Genomic DNA, 17080 nt, shown 5'->3' on the forward strand with positions numbered 1-17080 from the left:
TTCCACTTTGTCTGATGTAAGAAAACAGGTTGTAGCTGCACTTCCGAGAGAAGCAACGGGTCCGTTACACCGACTGCAACCAGGTGACTTCGTGGTGGTGAAGGATTTCAGGAGAAAGAGTTGGAAAGCTAAGCGGTGGTAGGGTCCATTCCAGATTCTCCTGGTCACCCAAACAGCTGTCAAGGTAGCGGAAAGGGCAACCTGGATCCACGCATCCCATTGCAAGAAGGTTCCGGATCCAGTACCTGTAGAGGGCTCAGGCGACCCTACCCCAACAACAAGTGTCAATCAACCGACACCACCGTTGCAGTGACCACGGACGGGTTCACAACGGGCAGTTGACCGACAGACACACAGTGCATTGTGATCTGTGTTGACTGTCTACAACGCGGATGCCTCACAAGAAGGAAGGTTGGCAGACTCCACATCCCAACGTATACCTGCGGACCAACAGAAGAAGAAGAACACGACCAGGACCCCTCCACATAGACACAGTAGTCGTTAGTGTCACCACAGTTTTATTCATATTATTGCTTGCTTCAGTTTCATTGTATCTCAGCATCTTTTCGTGATTCCGTAGTCCGCTACCTAAAGAGTGGTTCTTTCCTTATCATGGAGCGACAACGCCCATGGAGTCCCCTCAGACGACTGGGGGGACCTCGGGTAACCATCTGTTTATTTGCAGGTGTCATTTTATTTGTGCTAATTCCATATTTTGTCCTCCACCAGAAACATTTAGACAACTTACGTGACCAACGCGACAACAAGACTGACTCTAACTCGACCATTCACAACCGCACCAAGCGAGGACTGACCCGCCTAGACAACTGGTTTGAAAATGGGATAAACCCATTGAACAAATATTCTGCAAATATGTGGTGGCGCTATGCTAAACACGTAGCGACAAGAGAAAATGCTTCCAACTGTTATGTATGTTCTTTGCTACCCATTAGCTCTAATCAACCACAGTTAACGGTAGCACCCCTGGGGAAGTCTGAAGGTTGTTTCTGCGGTCTCTCAAGTAGTGGCTGGTATAAGCCCGACAAGGACGTGTTTGTATTCGATAGCAACGGAACGTCTTGGTATTTCGACAGCCTATCTCCATGGGAGGAGGTAAATAGTTCAGTCTGTTCTCAACATCACGATATCAAACAGTACTCAGCTAACCAAACATCTACATTTGTCCTCCAGGCTCAGGAAATCCAAACACGGTTTCCCCTTTGCTATGCTCGGAATGGGACTCATTCGGTGGGACAAACAGACCCTGCTAAGTGTGACACGATCCTCATTGGGGGATTCTCCACTGGAGATTTAAATTGCAATTATGACAAATTCCCACCTTTCCGAAATGACTGCGCCAAAAACCATAACGTAAGCTTTTGCCAAGCCAAGGGCATTGCAGAAAGGGCCGCAAATGTGCCCATTCATCTCCAAAAATGGTCATGTTCCGGCTGGGGTTTTACTGTATTACGTCCGCAAGATTGTCCACTAGGTGTTAATTGTTCCGTTTATCATTTCGCATTTCTCCCTGGTGAGAACGGGACTTATCCAGTGACCAAGGGATGGTGGCTGTGTGGCACCACCCTCCGCGTGTCTCTACCTCCGCAGTGGAGTGGAATATGCACCCCCGTTCGCGTTACTGATCATACTTTTATTCTCGCAGCTACGACAGTGACAAACAAACGAACGAAACGAGGAGCCGCATTGGACACTGGCCTTAAGCCGGAAGTCAATTTTGAACCACACGACTCTGTCTGGGGCAGCAATGTGCCTGATGAGTTCAAACACGCCAGTACATCAGTTAAAGTTTTGTGGGGACTGTTTCCATGGACAGGAGTGGCAAAAAACACGTTACGATTAGAAACAGTTGAATACCGTTTCAAAAGTTTTGTAAACATGACTCTAGCGGGCCTTAAGGGTATTCGCGAGGAAATGACTGCCATGCGTTTAATGATTATGCAGAACCGCATGGTACTAGACCAATTGACCGCTGCCCAAGGAGGTGTTTGTGCTATCGTAGGAGAATATTGCTGTACGTTTATCCCTGAAAATGACAAAGACGAAGGAATTATCCATCAGGCGATACGAGACTTCGGGAATCTATGGCAAAAGACAAAACTCCCTCCCCAGATTGGCTCACACGTTTGTGGTATTCATGGAAAGGAACAATGATACAAGTAGCTACTATCCTTTGTGCTCTCCTCGCTTTTGTAATTTGCGGTATCCCATTGATCCGTCATACGATTGCCCAACTATTTGCGAAACAAATAGCTATGTACAGCCTGGTGTCACCTAATGACTCACCACCAAACTTGTTCCCTGGACATGACTCTGACAATAACCCCAACAGTGACTCTGACTCCCTTGACGACCTTAACTGTTACGACCTCGACACATAAGCATCGTGACATTTATGTTTTTTATCATGAGGATGTTCATTCCTGGTGTTCTAAATCTTTTGTTCCATATTAGCTTGCTAAACCAGGAGAAGTGAAATTCTCACAAAAACAGCTTTTATCCCCGCATTTATTAGTGTGTCACGAAAGTATGATTGATGTAATGACCTATTTTATATCTATATTGTGTGATAGTAAATCAAGTTCTGGTATTGTGATTTAAACTTTTTATTTTCCTATGAGTAAATGGTTATACTGTACACATGACATCTGGGGTGTAATGCTCAATCCTGGGAGAAGGTTTTCAATCTTTTCTTCTCTTAACAGATTTCTTCCTATTTTCCCCCATTTTGGAGGGTTTTTGTAGGGAGTTTTTGTTCTGTGACAGGCCAATTTTTGTGAGCGATGTCCGGATGTGCATGTTTATGATATTTGATGTGGTAAATATCAGATCGTAAATGTTTTAAAGTAGGCATCCTAAATTGATGCATAGTGTGTGATTATTATATAATCAAAAGAGTGGAATGTAATGGCAAAAATATATGTAACTCTTCTAAAATGATTCATTTGTATAACCCGTTTATTAATTGCAAGTGCTGAGATGGAAAGGCCATGGTATGAGAGCTGAAGTGTTCTGCACTGATAAATGTCCTCAGCGTCCTAGCTCTATAGACTAAACAAAGTAGGTTGTATGTGTGTAACCAGATTTGTTTTCAAGTGTTAGGAGGGCGAGTCCATGGTCAAAGAACTGATGTGTCTTACATGAACTAGCTGTCCTGAGTATCCTGGCTGTAGAGACTCAACAAGGTGGTCAAGGTTTCTGTTGACGCCACCGATAACTGAACTTGTGTATAAGAACTGCCTCGTTCTGTTAGGGGGCAAGAAGTTGGTTGATGACAGTCTGCAGAGCATGTAGCTGCTGTGACCTTTTCTTCCCTTGCAAGGAAATAAACGGAGAAAGACATATTTGACTCGGAGCCTTTGTTTCTTACTTCACGATTGTCTGTGCAAAATCTTCCACCACACAAGGTTGATGGAAGAAAAACCATTCAAGTAGGTATCAGGGCCAACGGCTGCGTCCAAGGTTCCTACATCCAAGGACGGGTCGGCTCCGTTTGGCGGTAGTAGACCATTAATTTTCTCTTTGATAGTCAGAATTTTATTGTTGAAGAAGTTCATAAAGTCGTTACTACTGAGGTCCACAGGAATACACGACTCGACAGCGCTGCATCTCTGTCAGTCTGGCCACAGTGCTGAAGAGAAACCTGGAGTTGTTTTTATTTTTCTCGATTAATGATGAGTAATAAGATGCTCTTGTGTTACGGAGAGCCTTCTTATATGTTTTAACGCTGTCTTGCCAAGTTAGCCTAGATCCTTTTGATTTGGTGGAACGCCATAACCGCTCAAGTTTCCGCACAGTTTGCTTTAAGTTCCGAGTTTGAGAGTTATACCAAGGGGCGAACTTCCTTCTTGTTGCCATTCTTCTTTTGAGGGGAGAAATACCGTCCAGTGCCATTCTCAAAGAGCCTGTGGCAGTATCGACAAGATGGTCGATTTGTGACGGACTGAAGTTTTCACTGGAGTCTTCTGATATCTTGAGACATGACACTGAACTTAGAGCAGAGGGAATGGCTTCTTTAAATGAGGCTACAGCGGCATCTGATAAACATCGACTGTAGAAACCCTTGGCAGGAGGAGGAGATTCTGGCAGTAGAAATTCAAAGGTCTAGAATCCATCTAGAATTGGATGGATGCCGTCCCTCCTAATCTGACCAGGCACTCCCCAAAACGTCTTCCAGTGATCAACGAAGCCCACATTATTTACTGGGCACCACCTCGACAACCAGCGGCGGAATGACGACATGCGGCTATACATGTCGTCACTGATCAAGTTTGGGAGGGGGCCAGAGAAAACTATGGTGTCCGACATTGTTTTAGCGTATGTATACACCGATTCCACGTTAACTTTTGTGACTTCGGAGTGGCGTAACCGGGAGTCATTACCGCCGACATGAATTACAATCTTACTGTATTTACGTTTATCCTTAGCCAGCAGTTTAAGATGAGACTCAATCAGGAATCAGGAAATCAGGAAACGTTTATTGCCATAGTATGTTGTGCATACATGGAAATTGTCTTGGCGGAAGGTGCATGAAGACAGTACAATAAAGACAACATAGTGCAAATGAGATAAAAATAGAATAAGTGTAATAAAATACAAAATATAAGCTATGGGTTAGTAAGTTAGAGGAGATAAGATAAAATTAGAAATAAAAATAAGGATAAAGTGCACCAGCTAAACAAAGTGACGGGTGACAAGTGAAAGTGACACAGTGATGAATGAGCATGGGAGTCAGAGTCAGTCAGGGGGGGCCCGGGCTCTGTTGATGAGCCCGACTGCCGAAGGGAAGAAACTGTTCGTGTGGCGGGACGTCTTAGTCCTGATGGACCTCAGCCTCCTGCAGGATGGAAGGGGCACAAACAGTTCATGTCCAGGGTGGGAGGGGTCGGCTGCAATCTTTCTGGCCCGCTTCAGAGTCCTGGCAGCGAACAAGTCCTGAAGAGACGGAAGATTGCAGCATTCACCCTCTCCGCAGAGTGGATGACACGCTGCAGCCTGCCCTTGTCTTTGGCTGTGGCTGCAGCGTACCACACAGTGATGGAGGAGCAGAGGATGGACTCGATGATGGCTGTGTAGAAGTGCACCATCATCATCTTTGGCAGGTTGAATTTCTTCAGCTGCCTCAGGAAGAACATCCTTTTTGGTGATGGAGCTGATGTTCAGCTCCCACTTGAGGTCCTGGGTGATGATGGCGCCCAGGAAACGGAAGGAGTCCACAGTGGTGACGGGGGAGTCACCCAAGGTGAGGGGGGAAGGTGGGGCTGCGTTCTTCCTGAAGTCCACGACCATCTCCACTGTCTTCAGGGCGTTAAGCTCCAGGTTGTTCTCACTGCACCACGTCACCAGGTGGTCAGACTCCCACCTGTAGGCGGACTCGTCCCCACCAGAGATTAGTCCAATGAGGGTGGTGTCATCAGCAAACTTCAGGAGCTTGACGGTCTGGTGACTGGAGGTGCAGTTGTTGGTGTACAGGGAGAAGAGCAGAGGGGAAAGAACGCAGCCTTGGGGGGAACCGGTGCTGATGGACCGAGAGGCAGAGACGTGTTTCCCCAGCTTCACGTGCTGCTTCCTGTCGGACAGGAAGTCAGTGATCCACTTGCAGGTGGAGTCGGGCACGTGCAGCTGGGAGAGTTTGTCCTGCAGTAGAGACGGGATGATGGTATTGAAGGCAGAGCTGAAGTCCACAAACAGGATCCTGGCGTAGGTTCCTGGGGAGTCCAGATGCTGGAGGATGAAGTGGAGGGCCATGTTGACAGCATCGTCTACAGACCTGTTGGCTCTGTAGGCGAACTGCAGGGGGTCCAGGAGGGGGTCGGTGAGGGACTTTAGGTGGGACAGGACTAGCCGTTCAAAGGACTTCATGACTACGGAGGTCAGTGCGACGGGCCTGTAGTCATTCAGTCCTGTGATCCTGGGCTTCTTGGGAACAGGGATGATGGTGGAGGCCTTGAAGCAGGCTGGGACGTGGCATGTCACCAAGGAGGTGTTGAAGATGGCGGTGAACACAGGAGACAGCTGGTCAATGCTTCAGGGTGTGGGGCGAGACTGAGTCCGGACCGGCTGCTTTCCGGGGGTTTTGTCTTTTGAAGAGCCGATTGACGTCACTCTCCAAGACAGAGAGGGGCAGTGGGGGAGGGGAGAGTAGTCCAGAGGTGTGAGCACCTGATGGGTCGGGGGAGGTGGTGGAGTTGTGGGGGATGGAGACAGGACATTGTCTTTCAAATCTGCAGTAGAACTCGTTCAGCTGCAGACCTCCGCCTGGCAGATGCCAGGCGGAGGTCATTCATGGAGTGGGGGGTTTTCGGCTTGTAGTTCATGAGGTGTTTAAAGCCTCTCCAAACCGAAGCAGAGTCGTTAGCTGAGAACTGATGTTGGAGTCTCTCAGAGTACAGTCGTTTAGCGTCTCTCACCGCCTTGCTGAACCTGTATTTAGACTCTGTGTACAGGTCTTTGTCCCCACTCCTAAATGCCTGATCCTTCTGCAGACGTAGTTTCCTGAGTTCCGCTGTGAACCAGGGTTTGTCGTTGTTATAACTCACCCTGGTGCATGATGGTACACAGATGTCCTCACAGAAGCCGATGTAGGAAGTTACAGCCTCTGTGAACTCATCCAGATTGTCAGAAGCAGTCCTGAAAACATCCCAGTCTGTGCAGTCAAAACACGCCCGAAGATCCTCTAGAGCCTCGCTGGTCCACTTCTTGGATTCCCTCACCACAGGTTTACAGAGCTTTAGTTTCTGCCTGTATGCAGGAATCAGGTGGACCATGACGTGGTCGGAGTGTCCCAGCGCAGCACGAGGGACGGCGTGATAAGCCCTGCTTGCTGTAGTGTAGCAGAGGTCCAGCGTGTTCTCCTCTCTGGTCGCGCATTTAATAAATTGTTTGAACTTCGGAAGTTCATGGCTGAGGTTTCCTTTGTTAAAGTCACCGAGGACAATAACCAAAGAGTCCGGGTTGGTCCGCTCCGCACGCCGTATCTGGTCGGCGAGTGTCCGCTGTGCCTCGTGCACGTTGCCCGCCGGCGGCATGTAAACACCGACCAGGATGAATGAAGCAAACTCACAGCGGGAGTAGAAGGGTTTGCAGTTGATGATAAAAGATTCCAGAGCAGGAGAACAGTGTTGTTGGATCACTGTTACGTCGTTGCACCAGTTGTTGTTGAAGTAGAAACAGATACCTCCACCCTTCGTCTTGCCGAAGAGCTCCGTGTCGCGGTCCGCTCCGTGTCGCCCGCTCTGGCCCCGGGTATACAAGTGACTATGGCTCCTGGTTTCGCTAACTTCACGTTCCTCAGAATGGAGCTACCTATCACCAGAGTTGGCTTCTTAGCGGGTGTGTCGCTGAGTGGGGAGAAACGGTTTGAAACGTGAAGTGGTTGGTGATTAACCCTGTGCTTCGACTTAGACTTATGCTTACTCCGGACAGTCACCCGGCCGCTCGGGGGTTAGCAGGAGCAAACGATATGTCTATGTGGCCCGCACTATAGTGGCTGGTTAACAGCGGCTACTGACTGAGCCTCCATGGTGCGGAGCCGTGCTTCTAACTCACTAAGCCTCGCCTCCAACCGATCAAATATACTACACTTCTTACATGTACCATTATCCGTAAGGGAGGCAGAGGAATAGCTAAACATGTGACACACCGAGCAAAAAAGAGCAGGGTGGTAGGGAGGGAAGACATCACAAGGTTAGCTGCTAAGCTAATGCTAAAAGAGGTAGCGTTGACGCTAAACAACATATAGGAAACTATTCGTTTAAACGTCTCACGTAGATAATTCGCCGCTTGTACTGACAATATGCTGACAGAATCAACTTGGTATGGCTAGAGCTCTGTAAAAGTTCAATGACATCAAACACGCTGTCGACAGGAAGTGACGCAACAGACTCACTGCACCGCATGGACACCGCACATGAGATGTGTGACATGGAGAGGTCCCAAGAGGTCGTTTTGAATGACAAATGAAGCTGAACTTTAGAAGCTTGTGTGAATATACAAACAGCCAGAAGGAGTGTGCACGAGGCTACAAACCAGCTGAACAGGTTAGAGCTAGAGGCAAATGGTGTCTCTAGCTGAAAGATTGGAAAAGCTGAAAAAGTAGAAAGTTGTTGAAGTTTTGAGAGGATTTGAAAATGAGCTCCATTGGAAACCATGTTAAAAAGTTGATGATTTTAATTTATAATAATTAAATTATAAGAGCTAAAAAGCTCATAGCTGCCCTCTCCTGAAGGATTTTAATATTTGAATGGTCTTAATAGCTGAAAGTGTGAAGGAGTTGAAGGGTGCGGCGGAAGAAATAGAATAATAATAATAAGTTGAATAAAGATTCGAAGAACAATACTTGGAATGCATCAATGCCTTCCAACAATTAGTAGTGGTTGTAGTACTATTTGAAAGAGCAATAAGTATTCAACAAAACAGCTTTATCCTAAGCTTCATCGTTAAATTACAGATAATCATTGCAGCTTTTATTTTGAAATGATGGTATTGGGTGAATGAGTGGGGGGGTTGAGAGACAGAATATTTGTTATTCAAACAAAGAAGCTATTAATTGATGGGCCTCATCAAACATTACAGTAAGAATTCCCTCCATGGGTGTTGTTTTGAAATGATGAGAGAAGGTGGAGATAAGGAAGTCATGTCAGGCTGCACTAATCAGCTAATACGGATGAACTGTGAGTCAAGACAGAGCAGCGCGTGTCTGTGAGTAACTGTGACAACGGAGCATCTGCGGTGACTAACAAGCTCACAGGGCAGAGAGAGATAGTGATTTACACGGGATCCACACTTCAAACAAATGTCCCCTGGATAAAAACTATACAGGGTAGCCAAAATATGATTTCATTTTGAGAGACACAAGACTACCGAACGCATCAGTGTGGTTTACATGTCTCTCTGTGTCTTACAGCGGCTCTACAAGCAGTTTTACGTGTACCTTTTGTTTTTATTAGAAATACTGTATGTCGCCAGGTTTGTATTGGAGCCTATGGGGCTTGAGACAGACTGTCTCACTCTCAGGTTCCTCACAACAAAAGTAAATTACTTTGGGATTCCATATCCATATGAGTCCGTCCAGCACAAGCACTGCATTGTTTTGATCCAAAAGTGAAGCCTGAAAAGTAAATATTGTGGCCGTAAAGGCACAAGTGACATTTTTTACCAGATTCTGACACTGCTGTCACTCGAGATTTCCAGAACATTCCGAAGCTCCCTACATAGAAACCCATGTAAAACTCGGAAAAGGACTGAAAACTGATGAAACATAATTAGTGATTATGAAAAAAGTAGAATAGATATCAAGCTGTCTCTAGCTGAAAGATTGGCGAACCTGAAAAAAAAGTTTAAAAGTTTATGATTCATAGAAATTATATTATAAGAGCTAGAATGAAGAACAATACTTGGAATTATCAATGCATTCCAACAATAATGGTCCATCCTAAAAAGTATTTTAACTTTTTCTATTTACTGCCCCTAATATCATGATTGTTTTTGGTGATCAAACATAAGTCCAACCTAACACTTAACTTAACTCTTAAGCAATGTCTCAATTAGACTCTTTTTATTTAAAAGCGTCTAAAGCCAGAGTGTTTTTTAATCTATAATCTATCTATAATCTAATTTATTTTAAATGGTAGAACAAAATAGTCAAAACTATGCAGTTTGTGTTAATCACAGACCTTATTTCACCAACACACATTCCAAAAAAAAGTATTGACTTAGAGACAATGGAACAATGCAAAACATGTTTTTCAAAATATCATCATTGACATTATGATATCTACCATTATTATTATTAAAGTACCTCCGAATTACTAGTTGTTACTTGCCATTATGGCACAGAAATCATTGAAATGTCACTTGTCCAGCCACCAAGCACCAGTGGAGCCTGTGATCCAGTACCTCTAAGAAGGTGCTGAGTTTCTCAATGAGACAGTACTTTACCACAGCAGACATTACAAAGACAAGACACTGGATGAGAGATTGGAGCTCTTCTTGCGAGCCAACGAGCCGCAGGATTCCAGACATGCTTCGGCTTACTGAGGCCACACACTCTTTGTAATTACTCCCATCACATTACCTTCCCAAGTACTGCATGAGCTCCTTACCCACTGATGATAGCACATAAATATAGACTTTCCATAACAAAATGAATCTGTCAAAAGCTGTATGCATTCAAGAAAACATGGATTTGCTCTCCAGTCACAGAGGCATATTGTCCACTTTGATGGTGCATGGGAGGATATCAAATGCCCTTCTGGCTGCCACACTCCAGATGGAAGAAAATAGCCTGTGGTCTATAAAAATGAAGTTAGATGTAAGTACGGCACTCAAATTTGGGGGAGAAAAAATGCTTTTTCAGGGGCATTTTGTTGTTGTCAATTGGTCTGAGCAACTTGCTGTAATGCTGGTAATGGAGCTACTCTTCTCCTTTCATCTTTGGGGTTTGTGTGTGTGTGTGTGTGTGTGTGTGTGTGTGTGTGTGTGTGTGTGTGTGTGTGTGTGTGTGTGTGTGTGTGTTATAGGGAGGCCAGGCCAGATATGGGAAAGAGACACAACAAGAAGAAATGCAGCCAGAAGATGGTTTGAGCGAAGTAAACATTGAGTCACAGCATAGTGATGGGATCCGAACCAGTGTTAGCTGCTCTCAATGTTAGGGTTAGGTTTGCCTACAAGTACTGCAACATATATATTTGAATGAAACAGGCCTCTCCAACCCAAACCATTTCCTAGCTGCTCCAGAAAAGTCTGGCTGTCCCAGTCTTCACTTCCGGCCCAAGCAACTCACCAAGGAAAACTTCTACTACCCCCTTCAATTCAACTTGGGTGTTACAAGAGCACAAACCGCTTTTGTGCCACCAAGAAACCCAACAGTCCTCATGATCCCCAATCGATCCCCCCAACAAAGGACCGAGCAGACACTGAGTTTAACGAGACTGGAGGAGCAAACCCTATCAAGGCACTGTAAGGCTAAGTCTGGGTTAGATTAGCTTGTGTCGTTCTTTTTGTTTTGATGTTACTGAATTGTTTAATTAGAGATTTTGTATGTTTTATAAATTGCTATCATGCCTCACTCTTCTAGGCTAAGATATGCTTTTCTTTGAGTTTCTTTCTTTCTTTGATTTATAAAATACTAACAAATACACCTATCCCTCCAACACATATAGTTACCTACAGACAGGTTAACTATGTGAGGAACACAAGTGGTGTACAAACACAGCCTGCACCAACACCTCTGCCATGAGGTCAGTAGTTTAGCTTCCAGCTAGCTCCCTTCCTTAGCTCTTCCCTCCTTATCTCACAGATACACACCTTCCCCTCCACCTACATGAATTAATGTTTTTATTTGTTGTTAAGATATTAGGATATAATAGCTTTTGTCAATTTCCTTATTGATCAGATTAGCATTGTTGGAAGTTAATAAACCCTGTTATACTTTAATGAAGTTTTCTGGGATTTTTTTGGACATATGTATATATATCAATTATAAGACTTGATTTATAGTTTGGTTATTAGTCCCTGTTTAGGATGGTGCCCCGTTATTTTATATTAGCGATTATTAATAATTTTATTGATGTCAATGATTTAATTTCACACTAGCTATTAAACAACACATTTTCCTTATGCTGGGCCCAACCAAATGGTGTCCTGAGTGAGACCATTCCCAATACTACCTTCATAACAGTGATGGTCAAAAATCCATCTGCTACATCTAATGCTCACACCAGCATACAGAAAACCTTCATAAACACTCACCGTAAACAAGTTGATTATCTCTTTTCAAAGCATTCATACATCTTTTTGATACTATGGGGAAGCACCTACAAGCATTGATGTTCTTCAAGGAACCTAATGAATGTAGGTTGAGACAGTCAAATTTCTGATATTCACCTGAGGAGCTACTTACTACTGCTCTGCTCTTATGTAAAAAAAGTCCTGAAGCTGGCTACAGCTTATATATTAAAACATACATTTCATGTAAATTAATTCTGTTAGAGTGTTCAAGTTACAGAAACAATGTGGATCCCTATTTAGACCTGTGCAGCATTTCACTTTTATTGGTAAAGTTCACCTCACATTTGTCTGTACGTATACCAAAATCTTTTGACTAATTCCATACTTTGCTTGCAAGTATTTGGATGGTCATTCAAAGTTACTGAGAAAATAAAAATCAGGAGGGATAGTAATAAAATGGTGCAATTAAACCAAATGCAAATTACTACCACATCCTAATTAAAATGTTTTGGTTGAAATGGGTAGCTGTTTGCAATGAGCTGTTTGCAAAGAGGTTTTTCATGGGATTCTTGGTTGTTGGTCATTTAAATCATCTTGTGGGGTACTTCCCCGGTTAACTGGGCTCACTGCACCACATTGACAGATCATATTAGTGACATCATTTTGGCATACATTATCTGCCGTCTTTGATTGTCTCATTCTCGCTTCTCATGTAAGTCCTCTCTTGTAATTTGTAAGACAAATTTATGAATGTGATTTTTACTGAAATTGGAACTAAAGTTCGCTGTAGAAAATTAACAAAAGCCCTTTATTTATTAAGTGTTTCCATCGAGTTAAAAGGCGTATTGAGACTAAATAGCACTTTTTAAACTGGGTGATTGTCGTTTCTTTGAAAATTAAACAGGGCATGGGGCAGAGCAGCCAACAACTGATTTACTGCCTGGCTTGCTCCTCCACTAAAGCCAGTTCAGCCCTCTACTTTCAATAAAAACCATGAAGTCATCAGTATTACTTCAGCTTGCCAAGCTTTAACCGTTTCTGTTTTTTCAGCAGATTCCCCGACCACAAAACTGGAGCGAGCTGATTGGCCAGTGTCCGGCCTCGCCTATTGTCTAAGCGCTGGGTTTGTTGGAACCCCAGGTTTTCCCTATTCACCCGTCAAACGCTAGTACTATTGGTATGTATGGTAGTCTGGGCATCATAGGATCGTGTTGTATTTTGTTAACAGGTAGCGCTGTCCTAATAAACATCTTCAGAAACGATTAAGGTAAGATAATACTGAATTCGGTCCCACAACTGTTCATTTGGTTGTTTGTGTTTTTCTTTGTATTACTTTCTGCTATTTCCCCCCATGAGGACACAGCTGCAGCTTTATGAGCTCCACAGGGAACATTGTAAATATTAGTCTTTACTGTATTAGAAATTGTGCACTTGATTTTGTAACACGTTATTGCCTTTTAAAATGTCTTCTTGCATAATTCCATGGAGAGGAAGGTTTTCATTCCGTAGCCATTTAGGTACAAACGTACAGATCTGAGAAGCTTCTGTTTTCATGTGGTGAATGAAAACGCAGTCTCTTCTGGAGGCCAACAAAAAATAACAATATAATAATGGAGATGGATAATTGACAGCCATATTCTTAGTTTTACTTTCTCTATCTTTGGCGTGTGCAGTGTCTCAGATGTTTTATAGGAATACAATACATATGTAGTGAGTGAGGGTAAAGATTGAGTGATGAGATTGAGATTCACTTCACCTTTTTCAAGGGGCCTTAGCCCTTCTGCAAAGAAATTACTTCCTAAAATTATTGTTCAATCCAACTGGCTGTCTGAGAATTTGATATACTGCACATAACATTGAAATTGTGAGACCATCTACAATTGTTTTTTATGTGGTCAAATGGATTATAAAGTGCTCTGGTTTGGACTCCTGAACTGAGGCTGATCAGAGTAAAATGTGATCCTGCGGATATACAGACCTCTTCAATGAATACACAGAGCTCTTCAACAAACATCATGTTCAGGTTTCAAACATATCTATCTATCAAGCACCCCAACCACCCCACACACATACACAGAAAAAAATAAAAAATAAATTCATGGCAGTCCTCTATGAGCAGGAGAGGATGGCTGCAGGATATTGCATTCAGGTGGAACAATGAGCAATAGATGTATCAAGTATCAAAGCATTGCTGGATTGTTGTTTGTGTGTGCATGTGTATGTATGTGTGAAAGAGTGTGTGTGTGTGTGTGTGTGTGTGTGTGTGTGTGTGTGTGTGTGTGTGTGTGTGTGTGTGTGTGTGTGTGTGTGTGTGTGTGTGTGTGTGTGTGTGTGTGTGTGTTTGTGTCTGTGTGCGTGTGCACTTGGGCCGGAGTATGCACTGACAGATCTCCTGGAGAACAAAGTGGAGCACATGGAGCACACACACACGGGCGACCCCACAGCTCAATCCATTGGAAATAATATCTTCATTACAAAGCAATTACTGACACTTAGAGCCTCTCCCTGTGAAGTGTGTGTGTGTGTGTGTGTGTGTGATGGAGCGAGGAGGGGGCCCTGCCACTGACCATTGATGCTTAGTGACCTTATGTTGCTCCATCTATGTCTGTGTCCGCAGGTAAAAGATGTACAGCTTTATGGGTGGAGGTTTGTTCTGTGCAGGAGTGGGAAATATCCTCCTGATTGTTTCCACAGCAACCGATTACTGGATACAGTATCGGCAGTCCAGCAACTACATGCACCAGGGCCTGTGGCGCAACTGCGCGCAAGGCAAATGCTTCCCACACAACGACAACATTGGTAAGTGAGGGCACGCATGGTTCTTGGAGATGAGTGGGAGAGTTTCATCCATTTCCATCCAACAATGCAAAAATCTTGTCATTACCTGAGGTAGAGTTCATCTCTAATGGACAATGGTGGTAGTAAGGAATGGCACGATGTTTTTGCATATTGTGGTGAAACAACAGTTGATCAAGGTATTATTGGAATAATCAGAAACATTTTCTGTGTGTGTCAGAGCATTTAGCTCACTATCATGTTACAGAAATGTCAAACAGAGGCAAAATGTGTTCACAAAAAAAAATGTGTTGATTAGCCTGAATCAAAATGATTATCTATCTAGTAGTATGTCAAACATTTTGTATACTGCTAGAGAAAAAGGTTTATTTCTTACGTTAATGCAAGCCCATTTTTTTGGAGGGGGGTGGATGACTGTTTTCTGAAAATGTCAACAGGCTTGTCTGTTTGAGTAGCTGGCTGAAAGCAAAGAAGTAGTAGGCTTACCTTTTATTGGTAACCTAACTGTTACGGTTCATTGTAAATAAGAGGCCTGACTGCTTTGTTCACAGCAAACTTGAAAAAGAGAAAATATTAAGCCATGGTTTAACTGCACTATAGGCTGAGTCCTTGTTTACCTGAAAAGATTAGCAAGCCAATCCCCTTTTTCATGTTGATAATAGCATTAAAATGAAAAAAATATGGAAAAAAATAAAAGAAGGGACATTAAGAATAGATAAAAATAAAAAATAAAAAGATTAACTGTGATTAATTTAGCGTTAACTCTGACATAGATATTTTAATCGTTTGACAGCACTAATATATAAATATAAATATTTAAATGTATGAATATATATAATATATATATATTAATTATATATATTCATATATTTAAATATTTATATTATATATTCATATTAATTACAAGATTTTCTCATTACAGAATAACACATAGAACGTGCATGATTGTTTGATAACAAACTAAATGCTGCGATACTAAATAAAAGTCATGATTATAAAAATGATTTGGTCCTGGTGACTTTATCGACGGCAAAAATGTATTAATTAATTAATTACCTACTTACTGGTGCCTCTAGCTCTGTTAATGACCGGAATAAATTTTGGATTTTGGTCTGACATGTACCATTCTTCATCATATTGGCAGCTGGGTCACATGTCACATCATTCACCTGCATTGGCTTGCACTGACCCCACTACTGACTTTCATTGATATTTGACCTTGTCCACAGCTTACTTAGATGCCACCCGTGCCCTTATGATCCTTTCTCTTTTGGCCTGCTTCATCGGCATCATCATCGGCATAATGGCCTTCATCCATTACTCCTCCTTCGACAGGTTTGACAAAACCTTTGCTGCAGGCACATTGTTTTTCATCTCATGTAAGTGCTACTCCACATAATTGTTTTTCTAATTTGTTGGTTTGGTTTGACATGTAATTTGCATTTGACTTTTATTGATCAATCCACAGTCACAAACATTATCCTTAAGTTTCTTTTTGCGCCGCCCAGGCTTTTTAGTGTTTCTAGCAATGGCGGTGTACACTGGTGTGACTATTAACTACTCTGGCAAACGCCATGGGAACTGGAGGTTCTCCTGGTCCTACATCATTGGCTGGGTGTCAGTGGTGCTCACCTTTTTTTCAGGTAAGCAGTTGTTTTTAATTTCACTCTGATCTCTGTCTACACATTTATAGTATTTATAGTTATTTGCATGATTTGCATTAATTAATTGGATGCCAAATAAACAATGTGATTTAAAGTGACTACTGTATAGATTTGTTAAGCTCTACAAATGTTTTTAGACATAACACAGGAACTTAAATATGTTTTGTAAGGTTGATGACAATATGAACACAAAGTTGCAAAAAATCAATTCATATTCAAAGACAATAAAGAACGTAAATCATTTTTTTCATTTTTTTTCACCAGGTCGAATCATAAATAATAATTTGACATAAACTAAATGACAAAAACCAGAGATAGTTGGAATCGTAAAAAGAAAACAATAAGCTGCCATGTAATTTGCTGTTGCACCTCTTTCTCTCCAGGTATATTCTATTTGTGTGCCTATCGGATGCATGAATGCCCCCGGAGCAATAACTCTCATTAGAACATTGAAACCATCATCCAGAAGTAAACCTTTGATTATGTTGATGAGATATGCATTTCTACCATCAGCATGGAACCAGACCAGACCTGTGGAACATGAAAAGTTTAAATGATTCCAATAAAAGGATTGGGAATAATTTGACTCTTGGTTCATATTTTTCTGTTACTGTGCTTGTTCAGTTGATATTTTTTAACATTGTATCGTTTTTACGATAAACAGAGGCTGGCCGGCTATCTCCAAGTCACTCCCTGGCCCCCTGCTTTATGATATTATGAAATGTAAACATACTTTTAATCAGACTGTATTTTAAAGCACCAGGCATACTTTATAATATTTGTATTATACAAATAATTTATGAAGCATTGTAGATAATAATTATAATACTTCATAATTGTGGGTAATTCTAATAAACAGAAAGTGCAAGAAC

At 42.6% G+C, this 17080-nt stretch overlaps 2 protein-coding genes across 2 annotated transcripts; both read left to right on the plus strand.

Moving 5' to 3' along the window:
• Positions 1–268: 268 nt before the first annotated feature.
• LOC119206690 (uncharacterized) lies at positions 269–2635 on the plus strand. The gene is made up of 2 exons (XM_062558244.1): positions 269–1113; positions 1192–2635. Exons 1-2 carry the CDS (start codon positions 613–615, stop codon positions 2170–2172), a joined length of 1482 nt encoding a protein of 493 aa, XP_062414228.1. The 5' UTR covers positions 269–612; the 3' UTR covers positions 2173–2635.
• Positions 2636–12939: 10304 nt separating this feature from the next.
• On the plus strand, positions 12940–16690 carry lim2.1 (lens intrinsic membrane protein 2.1). Its single transcript, XM_037467563.2, has 5 exons — positions 12940–13015; positions 14366–14547; positions 15774–15923; positions 16053–16187; positions 16592–16690. Exons 2-5 carry the CDS (start codon positions 14373–14375, stop codon positions 16651–16653), a joined length of 522 nt encoding a protein of 173 aa, XP_037323460.1. The 5' UTR covers positions 12940–13015; positions 14366–14372; the 3' UTR covers positions 16654–16690.
• The last annotated feature ends 390 nt before the right edge of the window (positions 16691–17080 follow it).

The sequence above is a fragment of the Pungitius pungitius genome, chromosome 16, assembly GCF_949316345.1.
Source record: "Pungitius pungitius chromosome 16, fPunPun2.1, whole genome shotgun sequence".
NCBI lineage: Eukaryota > Metazoa > Chordata > Actinopteri > Perciformes > Gasterosteidae > Pungitius > Pungitius pungitius.

Coding starts and splice junctions, on each gene's coding strand:
- LOC119206690 (XM_062558244.1), top strand. CDS start 613: ATGGAGCGACAACGCCCATGGAGTCCCCTCAGACGACTGGGGGGACCT. Junction 1,114..1,191: donor GCCTATCTCCATGGGAGGAG/GTAAATAGTTCA, acceptor TTTGTCCTCCAG/GCTCAGGAAATCCAAACACG.
- lim2.1 (XM_037467563.2), top strand. CDS start 14,373: ATGTACAGCTTTATGGGTGGAGGTTTGTTCTGTGCAGGAGTGGGAAAT. Junction 14,548..15,773: donor CCCACACAACGACAACATTG/GTAAGTGAGGGC, acceptor CCTTGTCCACAG/CTTACTTAGATGCCACCCGT. Junction 16,188..16,591: donor GGTGCTCACCTTTTTTTCAG/GTAAGCAGTTGT, acceptor CTTTCTCTCCAG/GTATATTCTATTTGTGTGCC.